The 21,541-nt window shown below is 38.1% G+C and overlaps 1 protein-coding gene across 1 annotated transcript in view; it reads right to left on the reverse strand.

Moving 5' to 3' along the window:
- Positions 1-21,541, reverse strand: part of hcn4 (hyperpolarization activated cyclic nucleotide-gated potassium channel 4) — a 97,162-nt gene that overhangs the window by 33,711 nt on the left and 41,910 nt on the right. Inside the window, exon 4 of the mRNA XM_016447685.1 lies at positions 17,378-17,596. Coding sequence (XP_016303171.1) covers positions 17,378-17,596 — 219 coding nt within the window. The remainder of the gene's footprint in view (positions 1-17,377; positions 17,597-21,541) is intronic.

Raw genomic sequence — 21,541 nt, forward strand, 5'->3', positions numbered from 1 at the left:
CTCGGGCGAGATCCCAATTCGTCAGTCACGACTGACGTAACGTCTCCGTTCCCTCCTTCAGGGAACGAGGGTTACACAAGTAACCGAGACGTTTTTTTATAAATGTTAGTATTTTTTAATATTTTTATTTATTTCATATTTTTTTATTTTATTATTTATAATTAATTTGTATACATTTTTAAAATATTTTATATTGTATTATTTATACTTAGTTTTTATATTTTTCATATTTTATTATTTAGATTTATTTTGACATTTAGATTTTTTTATTTTAATTATATATATTATTTATCTGTATGATATCTGTATATATATTATTTTAATATATATATATATATATTTCAGAGGAGGAAAGTCGAGTTCGGCAGAAGAATAAATGAGATTAGTGCCACCGGTTGACTGGGGATAAAATAAACTCTGAAAGCAGCCAGGGATGGTCACACTGACGCAGGTTTGAGGACCAGCATTTCTGCTTCCTGCTGTTACAGGAAGTTGTGAAGGGGCTTTTCTAGTGCTGAGAGAAAGACTTTGTCGAGTTTGACTTGACATGGGCGTCAGAACATCAGGTCTGCAGAATATAATCAGCTTTAAAGTTTCCATTTATCAGCCCCCAAGGAAATGCACATAATTGCCAAGTGTTAATTAAAGATTAGGAGTGAATGATGGGCAGGGATGTTCACGCCGTTTGGGGCCGACATGTCATAACACGCTGCTTATGAATGCACACGCACCAGAGGAGCTCTTTCATAGGGGATTTCCGTTAAACTGGTCAAAAGAAAGTGCAAAAGATTGAAAATCTGGGATCTACATTAGCATGTAGATGAAGATGAGATTCTTCATCTCAAAACACTCAGGAGAACATTTCAATGGGCGGCAGTTTCATGCACAAAATTCACTTCAGCTTAAGCATAACTGCAAGCAGAACATGCAACACACAAAAAGATTTTATGCTAATACTATAATATAATCATGCAACGGAAAAAATAAGTATAACATTACAAAAATGCTACATAAATCAGAAATTTTTAAGTTCTTAAATTGTAACATAAAATACACACTAAAGGCCAAATAACCAGTAAAGTACTAATGTAAATGAGTATAAATGTCAAACAAGAGCTTACTGATGTAAATCATTCCATCTGCTGTTTAATTCCAACCATTACTCCTACTTCAGTGAATATTGAGTTTACAGTCTCATTTCAGCACAGTTTAATGCTGCGACACACAGATATTTAGTAGCGTGCAGGTTATAATTTAATAGCACTTTACGTTGCAACTAGGCTAAGTTATACACAGTTGATGGAAATGGCTCCAAAATATCATAGCAACCACCTAGAACACCCTGCCAACCACATAGCAACGTACTAACAACTACTCAAAACACCTAGCAACGCCATAGCAACATACTAACAAACAATCGTTCAGAACACTAGAACATAACAACATACTAACAGACATTTAGAACACCCTAGCAACACCACAGCAACATGCTTACAAACATTTAAAACACCCCAGCAACACCATAGCAACATACTAACAGAGATTGTCTTTCTATAGGGAGATGAGAGGGTCTGTATTACTTACTATTGGAGAAAGCGTAACGGCTAACTTGGATCACGTGTGCCTTAATAACCAATCACATTACAGCCTTGATATCATTGAATTTCAGTCAGAGTTGTGCAACACTCAATCGCCATTTGATACCATAGGAATGAATGAGAAGTGCGGTAAGCTGAATCCCACCTGTTGCAAAAATACTTATTTTATAAAACGGCATTTTTTTCAGTGTAAACTCTAAAAATAGTTCAATCCAAATGTACTGTTTAGTGTAAAACATGTTGAAGATTAGCAGATAGGCTGTCGATTCATTAAATGATAAGCTGTTTCCTCAAAAAAGCTCTTTATTCAGCGTAGTGAAGCCTCTCCTCCATTGACATCCATTCAGAAAAACGGCCTCTGGTCTCCTTTCCCACGTACTGCCAGACCGGAAGCATTAGCATTAGCCATTACGCTTTTTTGGCTAAAGGTTGCAGGCTTGCCTTCTAGTGGCTTTGATACTAACAAACATCTAGAACAGCCCAGCGATGCCATAGCAACATACTAACAAACATGTAGAACACCCGAATGACACCATAGCAACATACTAACATTTAGAACACCCCAGCGACGCCACAGCAACATACTAACAAACATTTAGAACACCCCAGCGACACCATAGCAACATACTAACATTTAGAACACCCCAGCGACACCATAGCAACATACTAACAAACATTTAGAACACCCCAGCGACACCATAGCAACATACTAACATTTAGAACACCCCAGCGACACCATAGCAACATACTAACAAACATTTAGAACACCCCAGCGACACCATAGCAGCATACTAACATTTAGAACACCCCAGCGACGCCATAGCAACATACTAACAAACATTTTAAACACATTTAGAACACCATAGCAACATACTAACAAACATTTAGAACACCCCAACGACACCATAGCAACATACTAACATTTAAAACTCCCCAGTGATGCCATAGCAACATATTAACAAACATTTAAAACACCCCAGTGACACCATCACAACATACTAACAAAAAACCACTCAGAACACCCTAGCAACAGCATAGCAACATATTAACAATCAATAATTTAGAACACCTGAACATAACAACATACTAACAAACATTTAGAACACCCCAGCGACACCATAGCAACATACTAACATTTAGAACACCCCAGCGACACCATAGCAACATACTAACAAACATTTAGAACACCCCAGCGACACCATAGCAACATAATTTAGAACACCTCAGCAACACCACAGCAACATACTAACAAACATTTAGAACACCCCAGCGATGCCATAGCAACATACTAACTAACTACTACTCAGAACACCCTAGCAACACCATAGCAACATACTAACAAACAAACATTAAGAACACTAGAACATAGCAACATACTAGCAAACGTTTAGAACACCCTAGCAACACCATAGCAACATACTAACAAACAACCACTCAGAACACCCTAGCAACAGCATAGCAATGTACTAACAACCAGCCAGAAAACCGTAGCAATGCCTTGGCAACCACCCACAACACTCTATAATAAAAGTGGTAAGTTCCCCTTCTAGGGAACTCCACACTGCGCCCCCTAGGGGGCACATTGGGGAATGCAGCCTGCATGACCGGTGTCTGAAGCACATGTGAAACAACGCCAATCTATTGGTCCACCTGGCCCATGACGTCATAGGCGGGTTGCCCGGAAGTATAAAAGGTCACCTGCTGAATATGTCATCCTCTTTGCTGTCTTCAGGAACCGTCTGTTTGAAGTGCGTGTGATAGGTTTCTGACACTTGAGGACACAAACGATCTATGTGTCATGTGTCTTGGTCGGGAGCTTGCGCGTTCGGTGCTCGAGGGCTCTGAACGCACTCATTGTGAGTGTCTCCAATGAGAAGCTCCGTTCACGTTTGTCCCTCTTCTCGAGTGATGAGTGACATGCGCTTGTGTCTCATGGTTCGGGTCCTGCTGCAGCTGAGGCACAGAAAAGCCTCGGCTCGCGGGACTCTTAAGATGCTCTTTTGGGTTATCGATCCCGTGTATAGTGCCTGAGTCGAGCAGCACCTGATGGAATGTGTGCCTCCGTGTTTGGATTCTAACACTTGAGGGCATATTCTGCTTTCGCGTTTGTCTCGGCGAAGAGCACGCGCGTTCAGAGTTACGCGCTGTCTAGGCTCCGCTCGCGTTTGTGTTTCGCGGCCCGGTTCGCCATTGACGCGGCACAGTTTATCCCAGCTCGCGGTGATCGCTTTGATCTGCTGGATCTGCACATCCTCTCTAAACGGGTTGTCAGATGCTGCAAATACTATTGGGATGTTATGATGATGAAGTGTGAGCACGGAATCGTTTCAGGCTTCTGGGTATTTTTAAGTGGGCAGTCCCTCTGAATCCCGCCTAGTGAGTTTGGGCTGAGTACACTGCTCCCCCTCTTCAGGGTTTTAAGTGAGCAGTCCCTGCTCAGAGTATAGCTATCTGCGGATGGTTTATGCTCCAGCTCAAGCTTACTTTAATATGGAATATGGCAGTCTGAGGGCAGCTATGTTCTAGCCTGGCTTGTGTTCCCCTTGGCACAAGCTCTCTCAAGTAAGCGCTGAAGTCTTTGTCCTGTCTTCAGCCTTATCTGAGGGAACTGCTATTCAAGGATAGCTTTGTCCAGCCCTCTAGTGTTTTTGGCCATGGCTTACATCAGGCTTTGATCTCGAACTGATGATGATTATGTGTTCGCTCTTAGCGAATCATTTACTGATGGCCCGGATCTAGCTGTGTCTTACTAGTAGTTGCGGTGAGCCCTCTCCTGGAGCGATCCCCTTTCCTAGAGCGTAGCTATCTGAGGATAGCTAAGTGATAACTCAGTGATTGCTCCCCTGCCTAGGGTTTTAAGTAGCGGTCTCTTGAGCCCTTGCCTAGACAGTGCTATCTCCCCTGCTAGGGTTGTAAGTAGATAGCCCAATCTCTGTGGTCTGGGCAGCTTTGCAGGAAGGTTTTGCTTGGCTATCTAGGCTAGCTGTGTATGGTTATTCTGGTCTACAAGCCTTCATAAGACCTTTAGGACATAGCTATCTGAGGATAGCTGTGTTCTAGCTCAACAGCTATTTCTCCTTATCGGGATTTAAGTAGCTATCTTTGAGCTCCTCTAGAGGCTTTCTAGTTTAGTCTCTTCAGTGGTCTTGTGTGGTCTTGTGGCACACATAGCATAGCTATCTGAGGATAGTTGTGCTCTTAACTTGGCTGGGATGTTCCCTTTGATCTAATCGGGTTCCCCATTTCTGCCAAGTTGTGTGAGCGGCCCATGGCGCAGTGGCATGGCCTCTTTCTGAGGAAAGGCTTGGTGTACGTCTGTCGCTTCCTTGGTGCTCCCCCACCAGGTGGACAGGCATGCGCCTCGGCACGGCGTGGTTGGATTTCGTTCCCCAATGTGCCCCCTAGGGGGCGCAGCGTGGAGTTCCCTAGAAGGGGAAAGTCTCGGGTTACGCATGTAAGCATGGTTCCCCGAGAGGGAACGAGATGCTGCGCCCCATTGTCATGCCCTCGGCCTGCCTGTTTATGTCTCCTTCAGACAGCTAAGTGGATGACGTATTCAGCAGGTGCCCTTTTATACTTCCGGGCACCCCACCTATGATGTCATGGGTCAGGTGGACCAATAGATTGGCGCTGTTTCACACGTGCTTTAGACACCGGTCATGGAGGCTGCATTCCCCAATATGCATTCCCCAGCATCTTGTTCCCTCTCGGGGAACCATGGTTACATGCGTAACCCGAGACGTTTTCTAACACATCGCATATACTTCATAAAACATATTCATTTGGCCAAAAGGTTGCATTTTAATAACTTTTTAATTTAGTTATAGATAACTTTCTAATTTAGTTATAGTTTAATACTGTCACCCTCATTTTTAAACTGACATTATAATCTCATATAAAATGAAGTAAATTTTTTCGCCTATTTAAACATCTTGAAAAGTAAGTAGCTTTAAATACTGCTGACTATTTTTTCAAACGGGTAACTTGACTTTAAAACAGTGTTTGAGGACTGTTTTGAAGTATTTTCTTCAACATGGCTCTCTATATCGTTTCTTTGTCTCCCACGCCATCTGAAGGTGAGACAGAAGACAGAAGTCTTTGATTTGCTTTGATTAGAAGTCGTGGCCTAATGGATAGAGAGTTGGACTTGTAACCCGAAGGTTGTGGGTTCGAGTCTCAGGTCTGGCAGGGATTGTAGGTGGGGGGGAGTGAATGTGCAGTGCTCTCTTCCACCCACAATACCACAACTGAGGTGAGACCCTTGAGCCGGGTGTGTGTTCACTACTGTGTGTGTGCGCTTGGATGGGTTAAATGCAGAGCACAAATTGGAGTATGGGCCACCATACTTGGCCACATGTCACTTCACTTTCATTTGAGTTGATAATGTATGAAATGTTTGCTAATCCTGCCTCTTACCATAACCGCAAGAGCATGTGTGACTCAACTAGATTAGACATGATAGAATTAATTCTCATTAACTTAAGCAATTATCAAACATGTCATGATTGCACTATAATGCTCTTACGCCGCCCTGGTGAACAGGATTACTCCACATATCCAAACACTTCCTTACGTGATGCGTTTAGAGCATGTAATTCTCTTCTCGGCACCTAAGGACGGAAACATACGGCGCAATAATTTCACCAGGGAAATCAGACTGTGGTTTCCCGGCCTCACACGTTCATATTAAGACAGCAGAGACGTGTGTGAGTGAATCTCTGAGTTCAGACGTGAATGTGAGAGGCGTGAGAGGTGTGTGAGGGTGTGAATACAGCAGAGCTTCGCTCAGATTCATGCCAGCAGTGATGCTGTTCCATCTAATCAGGTGTTTTAACTCCCCTGTGACTCCATGTGATGGTTCATGGCCGCATCAACTCACAGACGTCTACATCTAATAGTACTGGACATCATTTTTTGGTGATGCACACTTATTAGTTCAGTAAAATTAAACAAAACAATAGGGATGCAACGATGCACCCTAAAAATGGATAAAAATACGTGACGATTCAAGTCGGTTGAGATGTTAAACGAATCACGATAGTTTATATGACTGTATCTTTAAGGGGGAACTGACTGTCTTACTGACTGACTGAAAAGTTTAGATGGTATTTTCTTTTCATCTTGTGTCTGTATAATGCATATTAAAGTAGTGTTTATAAGCACAGCGCTGCTTTGTTTCCAGCAGTAACCAAGAAAACACTGTGGGCCCTATCATACACCTGGCGTGATGTGGCACCAGGGTGTTTTTTGCTAGTTTCAGCCCGACGCAGTTATAATTTTCATGTCCTGCGCCAAGTTGTTTAAATAGAAAATGCATTTGTGCCCATTTGTGTGCCCATGGGTGTGCTGGTCTGAAAACAATGCATGTTCAGGCGCATTGTTGGCGCGTTGCTATTTTGAGGCAACTGAAATAGACTGCGCCATTGACCAACTAAAACGTGGTCTAAAGTCAATGGCACAGTATTTTTTTTGTTATTTAAAGAGCGCTTTAGTAATATGCGCCTATAGGCAGGTCCACAACGCGGGTACACTGTGCTTATTACACACACAGGGACGCTGTGTAAATAGCGAATCAGCCATGGCGCGAGCCCTTAAAGGGAATGGGAGATGAGACTTTGATTGGTTTATTGCACGGTATGCCCAAAACACACACATTACTCATTAAGAGAATAGGTACAACCCTTTTAGACCATGCGCTGGGTGCGCCGACCGTTTTTCCCGTCATTAATCTAGCAAAAGTGGATTTGGACACGCCCTAAGTGCACCTGTGCCTTGGGCTTTAGAGCATGCACTTAGATCGTTAAAATAGGGCCCTGTATCTCTGCCGTTTCATAAGCGCCACCTGCTGTCAGAGAGTGTCAGACAGCCCGTCTGATGTTTTTGTTTCATTCAGATGTTTTATGTAGTAGCCTATAGTTTCACAAATATAAAGTCAGACCATTCTGTTTTTGCTTCAAATTTCAAAATTATAAAATTAGCTCATTTAAATAAAAAACTGCTCATGCTGCATGTATGCAGCATCTTTGTTTGTATCATGATTAAAATGCAGTGGTTGCCTCTAATTTTAAATGGAAGAAGCACAGGCAAACCTTTGTTTATATAAAGAGATTTTTTTTATTTGTATTATTTATTTAGGATTTGTTTTAAAATATCAATTTAGTTTTGTTATTTGACATATTTCAATTTCACAAAGAAATGTGCAGCATTTTGTCTGAATAATAATAAAATGACACCTTTTAATTTATCATTTGTCTTAAATCTAATTTTGTTTAAATGTAAGAAAAATCAGTATCATATTGCATCGTGAGTTGAGTGAATTGTTACATCCCTACAAAACAATAGTGTTTTGGAAAAATTTTCTCATGATTTTTTGCAATATTTTATATATATTTTTTAACTTATTATTTTTAACTTTAAAATTGAATTAAAAATGTTTTTAAATACCAACTACAACAAAAGTATTTTATTAATGTGCATCTGTTAATGCATACTTTCATACAAACATATCTCAGTAACAAAAAAGAATGTTACTTAATTAAATACACCTGTTAGACTGATTTAAACCAATCATTTTTAATAATTTTACAACAGGTTTATGATTCAAACATGCTTGTTTTTATACTATAATATAGCAATTGTATATATAATATACAATTATATATAATATATATAAAACCACAACAAAACATATACATGTACATATAAACATCCCATCAGTAACAGAGTAGGATGTTAATTCACTAAATAAATTTGTTAGACTGATTCAAAGCAATAATTTTTGAAATGTAAAAAATTAAACAAATTTATGGAATTTAAAATACATTTTTTTAAATATAGCTCTTAAAGGTAAAGTTCGCCCAAAAATGAAAATGTCGATCCAAACCGGTGTGACTTTTTATTGTCAACATCAGACCCCCACTATCACTGTATGGCCAAAAAAATATATTTTATATTTTATTTATTTATTTTTATTTTAAGTATCTTAATGTAAGTAAACAACAACATAATTTTTTATTTTTTGGGTGAACTATTCCTTTCAGACAGGGTTTTTCAAACTGAGGTTCAAGGGTTGATGAAAAGCTAATAATCAATGCTAAAAAAAAGGAAGAAAAATTTAAAACAACAAATGAAAAACACATTCAATAATAATAAAAATATATATATTTTATTTGTTTACCTGCATGTCACATGACCATGGGAATCTCAGATTTAAGAGAATATATTTTACCATCATAAATATTAAACATGCAGAAACCATATACAGTCTTTAAAATCCACCAGAAATGTACCATACTGTGCCTTGACCTTTGGCATACTAGCTTCAACATATGATTAGGGAGAAGATAATCCTAATCTCACACACTATATAATAAAGACAGTATGTGAATGGAGCCGCGGCTCACATGTGCCGGTTGTTCTCTCTGTTAGCAGGTAGATAAGAAAAAGAGCACGCATATAACTGTCCAGGAAACTCTCGTCTTCCCATAATCCTCTGCCGAGCACGATTGAGAGGGTTTTGCAGACTTTGGTTCAGCACGTGTCCCATGAGCCCTCGACGGGAAGAGGAATAAGTGTGTGCGGTGTGAAATGATTCCCACAGTTGCTCTCAAAAGTCTTTAATTAACAGCACAGCTGCAGACGGGAATTGCACGGCCAAAGATCTCATATCACACCAATCACACTTCAACCATTAAAAAAATGTGGCTCCTTCTTTAATCTTTGCATTTTGGTGCTGTAGAGTTTCTCATGCGATTAAATGATTGTTGGAAATAAAAGTTTGGAAGGTTTGGAGCAATAGGTGTATTTCTATTTCTTTAATTTTCACTCTCTCTCAGTGTTGCTCTTGCTAGAGCCTGTGAAAATGATCGGCACATAATCCCAAACCACAGTCCTACAGTATCTATTTCTGACATGCTTTTCCTTCAGTTCCAGCCTCTTTCTCTCTCTCTCTTCCTTTATGAAGCTAATATTAGCCAGCGCTGACAGACGTGAGCGCAGTACAATACAACCCACCATTCACGGCAGATTATAGCTGGCCATTCTCATGATAATTTCATCCACCGTCTGTGCAAGCTGCAAATATTTGCCTCTTTCTACTTTTTAAAATTTTTTTTTCTTTTTTACACAGAACAGCGCCTGCGCAAGACGTTTCTAGTCAGATCTGGAGATTTTAATATTAAAGGTATAGAAGCCCATTTCAGCAACTGACAAAAAAATTAAGAAAGATAATTGTGACTTTTTGTCTCACAATTCTGATTTTTTTTTTCTCAGAATAGAAATTGTTTTTTTTTTCTCTAAATTTGCGAGTTTATATCTTGTATTTCAGATTTTTTTCCTCACAATTCTGACTTCTTTTCTCATAATTGTAAGATATAAACTTGCATAAAAATGCATGTTATAAAGTCCAATTCTGAGAGAAAAAAGACTATTTTCTTGCGAGTTTATACATTTGTAAATTTAAAGTTCATAAATGTTTGTTATATAAATAAATAAATTAATTAATTATTTTTATCAATGTCCGTCATGGAGTTGGATGACACAAAACTGACACCAAAATGATAACGTATGAACAAAAATGTTTATCACAAACTAATTAAAGACCTTAATGAGATTTTAAAAAGCAAAACATATCTATATACATATATTTTGTGTAAGTATAAATATCCTACACAGATTTTGTCTTTTTAAATGAACATTTTTATCAGGCTCCTATGTTACGTTCAGTAATTTCACTTTAGTGGTGGCCAAAATTATTAGAACACCTGACAGATCTGAAAATATTGATTTTTTTTTGCCTCCAAAACATGATTTCATTTCATAATGTTTATGAAACCTGCAGATGGTTGCTCTGAGCACAACAAATATCAGATGAAGTGAGTCGTACTGTTTTTATCCACTTTTAACTTTAATAGTTGGTATGTCCACCTTTTGTAGCAATTACAGCAGCACATCTCTCTGGCATAGTGTCAGTATACAGTGTATTTCCAGAGAACTTCAACACTAATGTTATCCTATGCCTTCTGCAACTCAAGCCAAAAGCTTTCCTTTGAATGTACAATAGATCTGTCCAGTTTATTTTCCAACTCGCCCCAAATTTGCTCGATGGGGTTGAGGTCTGGACTTTGAGGGGACCAGTCCATCATTTTCAACGTTCCAGCAGATTTCTTCCGTCACAGGTAGTTCCAGCAATAGTTTGTTGGTTTCACTTTATTTTGATGGCCCCTTTAATACATTCTGTTGACTATAAGTAATGCATGCACCTACATATCTACTAGCTCTCATTAGAGTGTTAGTAGAGTATTAGTAGACTGGTAGGATTAGGGTTAGGGTTAGAATAAGTTGTCATGTACTTGCAAAGTTACTTATAGTCAGTAGAATGTCTGTTTGGACACCATCACAAGAAAGAGTTAGCAGATATTAATCAGACAATCTACTAATACTCTAATGAGAGTTTGTTGACATGTAGGTGCAAAGTTACCTATTGTCAACAGAATGCTCAAAAGGGACCATTAAAAAGTGTTACTTTTACATTTATTCCAAAATAATTAATCATATATATATATATATATATATATATATGCGTGTATATAAATACGCGTGTGTGTTTTTTTGATAACTGCCTTGAGATATTAATATGAATTCACTGACCTGTGCATCCATCTATGTGTGTGTGTGTGTGTGTGTGATTTACTCAATGTGAATCCATCACAAAACAAACGTCACATGGTGTTCTCGTGCATGTGAGGTTTCCGTCAGGTTATGTCTCATCTTTCCTAGGCAGGAACTAGTTTGAAGAGGAACCCGCTGGCTACTGTCTCATAGAATAACAGCAGAGGTACTACAGTCAGGTGTGTGTGTGTGTGTGTGTGTCATTCTGTCTCTATCTGTTAAACACACACACACACACACACACACACACACACACAGAGTCTTTCCTGTCTATCTGTCTTCCGACAGCTCAGGGAAATGTTCTGAGAACACATTAGTCAAGCTAACGAATGGACACACGGCCTCCCTCACCTCCATATTAATCTGTGTTTACCATGCTAACGTCTCCTCTACAGGATGCCTGGCTCCAGGGTCTGGCACGCAATGAATCGTGAGTACCGTTGCCATGGGAGCAGGTTGCCATGGGATGGCCGGCGCATTAACAGATCGGCGTTTGACCCACAGCTCTGAGGCCGCGTCCACCGGGAGACCAAATGGCTGGTTAACCCACTTGGCTGTTCTGAATCTCCAAAAGCAGGCCAGCAGACCAGACGAAACGAGACGGAGGGGAGGATGTACCGGGACAGAGCGCTCCGCCGACTCATTATTAGGACGAATGAGTTTGTGAAATTCTTCTAAACTAGATGACAGAATTAAATGGGAACAATCGCTAATTCTCTAAACAGTTGCACCACTTTTGCGTGTTATCAGAGTCTGCATAATGCAGAGACAGTTCACATATAAGTGACCTAGCTTTATTCACACTATTTTTGTTTTTGAAACAAGTCTCTTCTGCTCACCAACAGTACATTTATTTAATCATGTAAAAATATGAAATATTATTACAATTTAAAATAAATTTTTACTATGTGAATATATTGTAAAATGTAATTTATTGCTTTGATCAAAGCTGAATTTTCAGCATCATTACTCCAGTCTTTCAATGTTGAAAACAGTTGTGCTGCTGAATATTTTTGTGAAAACTGTGATATTTTTTTTTTCAGGATTCTTTGATGATTAGAAAGTTCAAATGTATAAATGTATTAATTTCTTTCAAAAAATGATTTAAATTAAGTCATTTTAGAGCAAAATGTGCCTGTATATTAGGCTGATTATAGATATATATACAGTATAGATTATAGATCAAAAGTCTAAATTAACTTTATGCTGAAAAAAATAATTAGCAGATATTTTTTCTTGTTTTAGGACAAAAATACTGATTAATGATTTGTTTTGGCATACTGTACATCTCCAGTGTGCTATATTTTAACACATCCATGATTCATGTTCTGTATCAATTTTAATTTACTTTTAATTTATTTATGAGTAATAATTCATGACCGCTTTTGCACTTAAATTGCTTATTTGCCAGTCACAGATATTGATCAAATCATTTATGACAAATAATCAATTTCTTGAATCTTTAACAGCACTAGTGCATCCCCCTCAAACCCTCAGGCTATTCCGGAGAGGCCATTAGACTAGAAGAACTAACTAAAGTGTTGACAGATCTCTCTCTGCCCTCTGTGATTTTACATCATCTTCAAATCAAGAAATCTCACAATCTCCCAAAACGGTTTGAATAAGCCGTGCCGCGCCGCTCCTGCAATAAATACATAAGCTGCAGGCATTAAAGATTCACAATGAAGTATCAGACAAACCGAACCATAAGCCAAATGCTCAATTCCCACCGCTCCGGTGAATTTATAATATAAGAACAGGATCGGAGGAGAGAGATTTTAAAAGAAATAGCTTGAGATCTGTTTGCCCTGTGGTGCCAGACAGGTATTTGTGTCAGTGTTTAGATTACAGTCAGCAGAAATACATAGTGCCCTTATTCATTCAGCGCCTGGAGATGTTGAAAATGCATCTCGTCTGCTTTCTTATTCCAGTCAAGGTGTAAACGCAACGCTCTGAATGACTTACTGGCCTTCCTCACATGCTTGTGCCTGCCAGGAGGAGAAAAATCACAAACCAGATCTGTTTAACGTCTCAGATTAACCGAGATGAAATGGAGTGCAAATTGAGACTTTTATTGAAGTGTTCTGCTTCTCAGATGTTTCTCCTGAGAAAAAAGACTCCAGTAATCGCATGTGTGTCTCCTGTGATTTTCCCTACACGATTATCGTGGCCAAAAGAGTTCACAATAATGATATAACGATCTTGAAATAAATGTTTTTTTTCTTCATTTTTTCGTTTTTAAATATCACGATTTTCAATACTGGTATATTGCGACACCCCTACTTCAAATGTATGATTTCATATATAAATGCAGCATGCTATGGTTTCAAAATCACTGGTCACCTCCTCAGTTACAGTATTTACCCTTATGACACAAAAACAATTTCCTGAAACAGTCAATAAGTTGATGTAATTCTCAATGCTTTGTCTCTCTAGGAGTGCCCCAGCTCACTCTTTACGTGCTTTTGTCTGTTTTTTTACCATTACTATCTCACATATGTATTATTGCATACATTTTGACCTGCTGGACCATAAAACAGGTGAAAAAATCCCACAGACGCACATCAATCACAGATCACATAAACACAAGGATGCAAGGACTCTTAACAAACAGGAAGAAAACACCTAGCAACCACATAGTAACCAACTAACCACTGCATCAACTTCACAGTAATTCCCTCACAACCACCTCACATGGCAAGATAAAAACTACAAACTAACAAACAAAAAACACTACAAACCCCCCCCCCCCCATTCTGTGTTTTCCATTTTAATGGTTTAATTAAATTTTAACAATCATCAATCAATCAACATTATACTGTATATAGACAATAAAACAATTTGTCAAATTAACAAATTAAAAATGTAATAATTTATTAAAATTTGAACAATAATAGTTCCCAATGAAATATGTTTTATTTTTATTTTTAAATGTAATACAATTAAATAAAAAATGTTAGACTGCACAATAGAGGCTTAGAGTTTAAATTAAAACCATTATTCCTTAAAAATAATGTTTTAATATACTGTATTATTATTGTTGTTGTTGTCACTTTAAAAAGTACATAATACTGTATAATATAATATATTTCTGTCACAATTTCTTCAAGTTAAACTGAACTTTTATTTTTGGCGGGCTGTATTGAAGAGCTTTGAGTTCCTGTATATCTGACGACAGCATTTATCAAACGAAATGATGCTGATCATTCACACAGAGACACACAGAACATGCAGGCTTCATATTTCAGTGGCAGTCATTTTGCACTTTAATATTTATAGACAATGTACAGACCTACTTTTGATTTATTCATCACAATTTTGCCAATTTCCTTAAAAATCTGCATTATAAAGTAAATTCCATTTTATGACTGGTTTCCACTATTTCCACCGAAATTTCATTTTACTACTGTGATACAGACAGTAGCAACTACACTCAGATCTTTGCAACCACTTAGATATGCCCTAGTAACCATCCATAAAACCCTGGCAATGAATGAAGCATAGACAAAAACCATTGGCATTTTCTTCTAGTTTCTTATGCTACTGCTATATCTGTTGTATCTGTGACTCGGACGATCTGGAGCGTCTGTAAAACTCCTGCATCTTCCTTTTGATCTTCTCGTTCCCTCTTTACATGTTCTCCATCTCTATGATTCTCACTTTTTCCATCCCTCAGTCTCTCAACAGATGGTGCACCATGTGGCGATGTGCCCATGTTGAGGTGGGCATCGGGGAAGGGACTGAGGTCGGCCCATGCAGTGGGCATGAGGGACCCACCTGGCACACCGTATACTGCCTGCTGACCACGAGTGAGGTGAGGTCAATAACTCATACCAGACTGGATAGGAAACTACAGAAGTGCAACTACAAAAACAACTCCATTTTCTGAAGTCTGGAGCACAAACGCTGCATGATGACGCACATCCTCAAGTTTAATACTTGGGGTTGTTTCAAAAAGCCCTTCTGAATTTAATTTCAATCATCAGAGCTAAAACTCCCTGCGAGTGAATATTAATATCTGCACTCTCGAGTCGGTTGTTTATGGGCCGTTATAAGTGCATTATTGTGAATTAAAGTAGCCGGCAGGAACTGTGGTAATCATGTTAGTGTGCTGAGATGAGTTTAGAAGTGTCACGCTGTCATCCAGCTGGACTGTGTTTTCTCCACACACTCAAATTCTATATAATTGACTTTCTTCCTTCCTCTATGATTCTCACTTTTTCCATCCTTCAGTCTCTCAACAGATGGTGCACCATGTGGCGATGTGCCCATGTTGAGGTGGGCATCGGGGAAGGGACTGAGGTCGTCAGGACCTGGCACACCGTATACTGCCTGCTGACCACGAGTGAGGTGAGGTCAATAACTCATACCAGACTGGATAGGAAACTACAGAAGTGCAACTACAAAAACAACTCCATTTTCTGAAGTCTGGAGCACAAACGCTGCATGATGACGCACATCCTCAAGTTTAATACTTGGGGTTGTTTCAAAAAGCCCTTCTGAATTTAATTTCAATCATCAGAGCTAAAACTCCCTGCGAGTGAATATTAATATCTGCACTCTCGAGTCGGTTGTTTATGGGCCGTTATAAGTGCATTATTGTGAATTAAAGTAGCCGGCAGGAACTGTGGTAATCATGTTAGTGTGCTGAGATGAGTTTAGAAGTGTCACGCTGTCATCCAGCTGGACTGTGTTTTCTCCACACACTCAAATTCTATATAATTGACTTTCTTCCTTCACAGATTTTCTTACTTCCAAGCTTCAGGAATGTCCTGTTTTACCCTCACAGTTTCAAAGTTTGGCTGGTTCATTCTCTAATTGAGCCTGTAGTTTTTATTCTATATTCTGTTGTGATATCAAGAGCTACTGTGTTTGGTGTGTGTTTAGATGTTCCGACAGTTTCTGGTGTGTCAGTTTAATGTTCAGTGTCACTGTAATTCAGTCAATGATAGTTTGACTTCCTGAAGAGTGAAACACTGTGATGCTTACGAAACAATGAAAGGGTTGTACTGTAGTACCTGTAGTGATTTTTGCATGGACAAACACCATTAACATTTTAAAAAATCTAGTTATTTTTACAAATCACTTTGGTGCCACTACATAGTAACCACCTAGCAACACCCTGGAAACCACACACTACACCCTAGCATCATGGTTGCAAATTTTGCATGGGCAAACACCATTAACATAGGCAAAATCTAGTTATTTCTATAATTCACTCTGGTGCTACTACCTAGCAACACCCTGTAAAAGTATCAAAACTTCTCCTCTCCAGCCATCCTACAACATGCCCTCTAGATCCAATCCCCTCGCACCTCCTCCAAGCAATCTCTCCTACACTTTTACCACCACTCACACATATCATCAACACATCTCTCCTCACAGGCACCTTCCCCACTGCATTCAGGCAGGCTCGGGTAACCCCACTGCTCAAAAAACCTACATTAAACACTTCACTTACAGATAGCTACAGACCTGTCTCTCTCCTTCCATTCATAGCGAAAACCCTCAAAAGAGTTGTTTTCAACCAGATATCATTGTTTCTTTCACAGAACAACTTTGGATAAAAGCGTCTGCAAAATGACTAAATGTAAATGTAAAACAACCCACAAGACCCTAGCAACCACCTAGCAACACCCTGGAAACCCCCACAACGCCCTAATATCACGGTTGTGACTTCTGCATGGGCAGACACTATTAATATTTTTAAATCCAGTTATTTTGTCAATTCATGTTTGTGTCACTATATAGCAATCACCCAGCAAAACCCTAGAAAACACCCTAGCATTATCTTCATAAATTACATTTGGTGTCACTACAAACAAACCACCTAGCAACGCCCTGGAAACCACTTACTTTTGTATACACCATGGGTAATCACCATTAAAATGATTAAATTCTAGTTATTTTTGCCCTTATTTTTGCACCACAACAGACGCGGAATAACACACTTCACCCATAATTCACGCATCGTTTTGATACACAAGAGTCCCTGCGGTCTGGTCACCACAACAACAGATGACAAACACATAATGCAGCACCTTCGCAGGAAGCTTTCCCTGCTGCTTCTGCCATTTCTTCATTATGTTAACCAACTGGACGTCACTCACCTTTTCCTGATATTGCCTGCGCGAGGAGTCCAGCGACTGGATCAGCGCCGTGGCGTGGCCGACAAACATGGCGTAGCAGGTCGCACCCACGATCATGCTGAGGATGGTCAGCCACACGTCTGTCATGCCGACAGGTGGGTACATGCCATATCCAATACACAGCATGTGGCTCATGGCCTTGAAGAGAGCGTAAGAATACTGCTGACCCCACGTGTTGTTCTGAAAGGAGAGAGAGACAGAACGAGAGACCATCACAAACAGTTTATGTCCACCGGAGAGATGAACTATACCATGTTTACTGATATACCTTAATATTTATGATATATTTACAATGACTTTGCTATACAAAAAATGACAAAAAACACACAAAAAAATTGCTAAAACTTTAAGAAAAATAAAAACACATTCAAAATATTAATAAAAGTATCTCTAAAATAACAGCTAATTTACAAAAATGCCATTGATAAATTCATTTCTGTGAATCAGTTTAAATGTTTTAATATATTCAATAATCTGATCCAATTTGTTTATAAAACTGTTTATAAAATTGTATTATCATAAAATGTTTTATTAATTTTATTTTATTATAGGTAAATATTGTTTTTATTACTTAGTGTTACTATATTCATGCACATAAATGAAAATGATTAAATATCAAAATACCTTGTTTATATTAGATAAAAAACAGTGTATAAAACATGCCTTGATTATTTTTAACTAGACCATTTCTATATTTCTTCATTTAAACATTTTGAATGCATAAATAAAGATATACATCAAACATCATGAAAAGGCTGAAAAATATTATGGTGCATGAAACAAAAAGTTCAAACACTTGCAATGACTGCATGAATATGAATCCAGATTGACTCCTGAGAGTTTGTGGTGGCAGAAAACACTGTGACATGAAATGAAAATACGACCGAATGAGGCCGAAAAAGAGAAATCCGAGCTGGAGAAAAGTGGGTCAGCTATTTAGAAAGATGTGAAATTTCTGCATCTCTCTAAAATAGTGAATAAATTGCCCTTGTCCTATGGACGTGTGCACGAGTCCGTAAGGAATCAATATTGGCTCTGTCTGAGGTGACATGTCCAGATTGCTTTCCGACTCATTTCTGTAGGGGCTCAATCCTGAGAGAGCGACAGCTTATTACAGCTCTCCAAAAAGAGGAAAAAGATCATACCATTTCATAATGACAGCCCCGTCACTGGAATAGCTGGATCTAACAACCTAAAGGAGCTGCGGGCATCAAAAGTGAATTTGAAAAGATACAGCGTGGCCCTATTTGACTTTAATATATGAGTATGTATTTAAAATATTGAGAAAATCATCACCTAAACTTCAATGTACTCTTATGTAATAACATTAGTTAATGCAATAGCTAACATGAACTAACAATGAGCAATTTATTTTTTACAGCATTTATCAATCTTGTTAATATTTGTAAAGGTACAATTGTTCATTGCTTGTTCATGTTGGTTCACACTGCATTCAAGGAATTGTTCTCTCAAAAATGAACATTTACTGAAAATGTGCTCACCCTCAGATCATCCAAGATGTAGATGAGTTTGTTTCTTCATAAGATTTGGAGAAATGTAGCATTGCATCAGTGTCTCAGCAATGGATGCTCTGCAGTGAATGGGTGCCGTCAGAATGAGAGTCCAAACAGCTGATAAAAACATCACAATAATCCACAAGTAATCCACACCACTCCAGTCCATCAGTTAACATCTCGAGAAGAGAAAAGCTGTGTTTCTAAAAAACAAGATTAAGACGTTATGAATTTATGAGTTAAATATGAATCCATAATCCACACTGAAAAAAATGATTAATTGAATTTACAAAAAAAATTTAAAGGTTAGTGGTTGCAAACAATTTATTTTAGCAACATCTTGTAGTCAACTAAATTTATTTATTTAAATGTAGCTAAAATAAACTGATTGCAAACACTTAGTCTACCTTAAAAAATTTTAGTAAATTCAATGAATAATTTTTTTCAGTGCATAATAACACTTCCTCCAGTTAAAAAGTCCATCCTGTGTTGTCCTCTCATATCAAAATCCAAAAACATTAGACAGCAACTAAACAGACAAACACTAAACAGTGTTTAGAACTGTTGGCTTGTAAACGGTGCTTGATCTGTGCAGATTTCTTTCCTAATTCAGACACGACATCTTTTTCACCGGAGGAAGCATTATTATGGATTATGGACTCGCATTTTAGCTGGTTAAAACATTTTAATTATGGATTTTTTCTTTAAACATGCAGCTTTTCACTTCACAAGATGTTAACTGATGGACTGGAGTGGTGTGGATTACTTGTGGATTATTGTGATGTTTTTATCAGCTGTTTGGACTCTCATTCTGACGGCACCCATTCACTGAGCATGTGATGTAATGCAACATTTCTCCAAATTTGATGACGAAACAAACTCATCTACATCTTGGATGGCCTAAGAGTGATGACATTTTTAATAATGATTATTATTGGGTGAACTATTCCTATAACTATTGCTAACATATGCAATTGTAAAATTGTAGAAATACATTAGTTTATGTTGAAATGAACATTAATGAATGCTGTAAAAGTATTGCCATTGTTTGTTTATGTTAACAAATGAAACCCCATTGTAAGTGTTACCTATAAAACAAAGGTGAAATTAACCAAAGTTATTATTTTCTGGTGTTTGGCACTGGCTGAGTGTTGATTTGAAACCCTGCTGACATCTAACAAATAATGGTAAGTGGCTTAAAATACTAAACAGCTTTTTTACGATAATCTCACAGTTTGTGTGGGCCCGCGGTGTGTTTGTTGTCTGCTCGCCTCCCTGCTGACTGATAACGTGCTTGTTTGAATCTGATCTCTGGCTTTATGTTATTGTAGGACCGGGACAATCACGGACCACCAATTACCCCTCAGGGAAGCTGGCGAGCAGCCGCAGGCCTCATCGATAAACCATGGCAGATCCTGAGAGGACTTTTGCCAACCTCGCTCTCGTCGGGATGATTCAGGGTCACGTCTCGGGTCTCTGGCATTCAACTAGGGAAACTAAATCTCATGGACGTCAAGAACAAGACTGTCCTCTCTCTCTGGACGCTGGGGACTTGGTGACTGCATGTCCCCTTGACTAAAAACAAGAGGAAATTAAAGCCCAGCTCATCAGAGCATTGTCAATACTAGACGGATATTGAATTAAGGCTGTAGAAAAACCACAATCTGTGACACGTCACCCAACTAACTCAGTCACCTTATGTAAGAACACAGTTTATTGCAGAAATACAGGCCTTCACTAGTGCTGATATGAGTCATTTGACATAATGGAAATGCATATATCGCAATACAGTACATAATAATATAAATTCAATAATAATTCAACTAAAAATGGTTAATTATAATAATAATCTTTATATAAATTCTCTATATAATATATTATATAATATATATATGTACACTGTAAAAAAAAAAATCCCTTAAAAAATGGTGAAATGACCGTAAAATCAAAAACTGTAAAATTAAAGTAAAATATCGTAATTGAATATTATATATATCTTAATTCGCCTGATACATAGGGCTATTTTTATTAAAAAACACTTAAAATTAATAACATTGATTAATAACACAACATTTACAATTAAATATGTAATATGTAATTACTTGTAAGTACTTCAGTGCACTTCATTGTTATAATGTACTTCAAAAAGTACTTCATCTCATCTTGATGGACACAAATCAAAAGATCAGATAAATGATAAAGGAATAGCAAGTCAGTGCAAAAAATCGCTTAAAGGCACAATATGTACGATTTTTTTATTAAAATATCCAAAAACCACTAGAACAGTGTTATATATTTTACTGACTTGCTGACTCCCAAATGTTTCGAAGAATGTTTAAATCCAGAGAAATAAGCTATTTTAACTAGTGACACGGAGCGTTGTTGCCTGCTAATGACTTCATAACCCCTCGATTTTTTTTAGAAAACATGGAAACACCAAAGACGCTTTAATATGTTGTGCGTTTTAATAGACCAGTGATGACCGCACAGAGTAGCATTATAACAGAACTTTCAAACGTATCTACTATGATAAAACAGCGCTGCTTTACCCCACATACTCACGACCGGAAGGAGCGGAAGCGGTCGACTGTGGCATAATAAAAGCTCTGCT

This window comes from Sinocyclocheilus anshuiensis, unplaced genomic scaffold (genome assembly GCF_001515605.1).
Source record: "Sinocyclocheilus anshuiensis isolate Anshui unplaced genomic scaffold, SAMN03320099.WGS_v1.1 scaffold1010, whole genome shotgun sequence".
NCBI lineage: Eukaryota > Metazoa > Chordata > Actinopteri > Cypriniformes > Cyprinidae > Sinocyclocheilus > Sinocyclocheilus anshuiensis.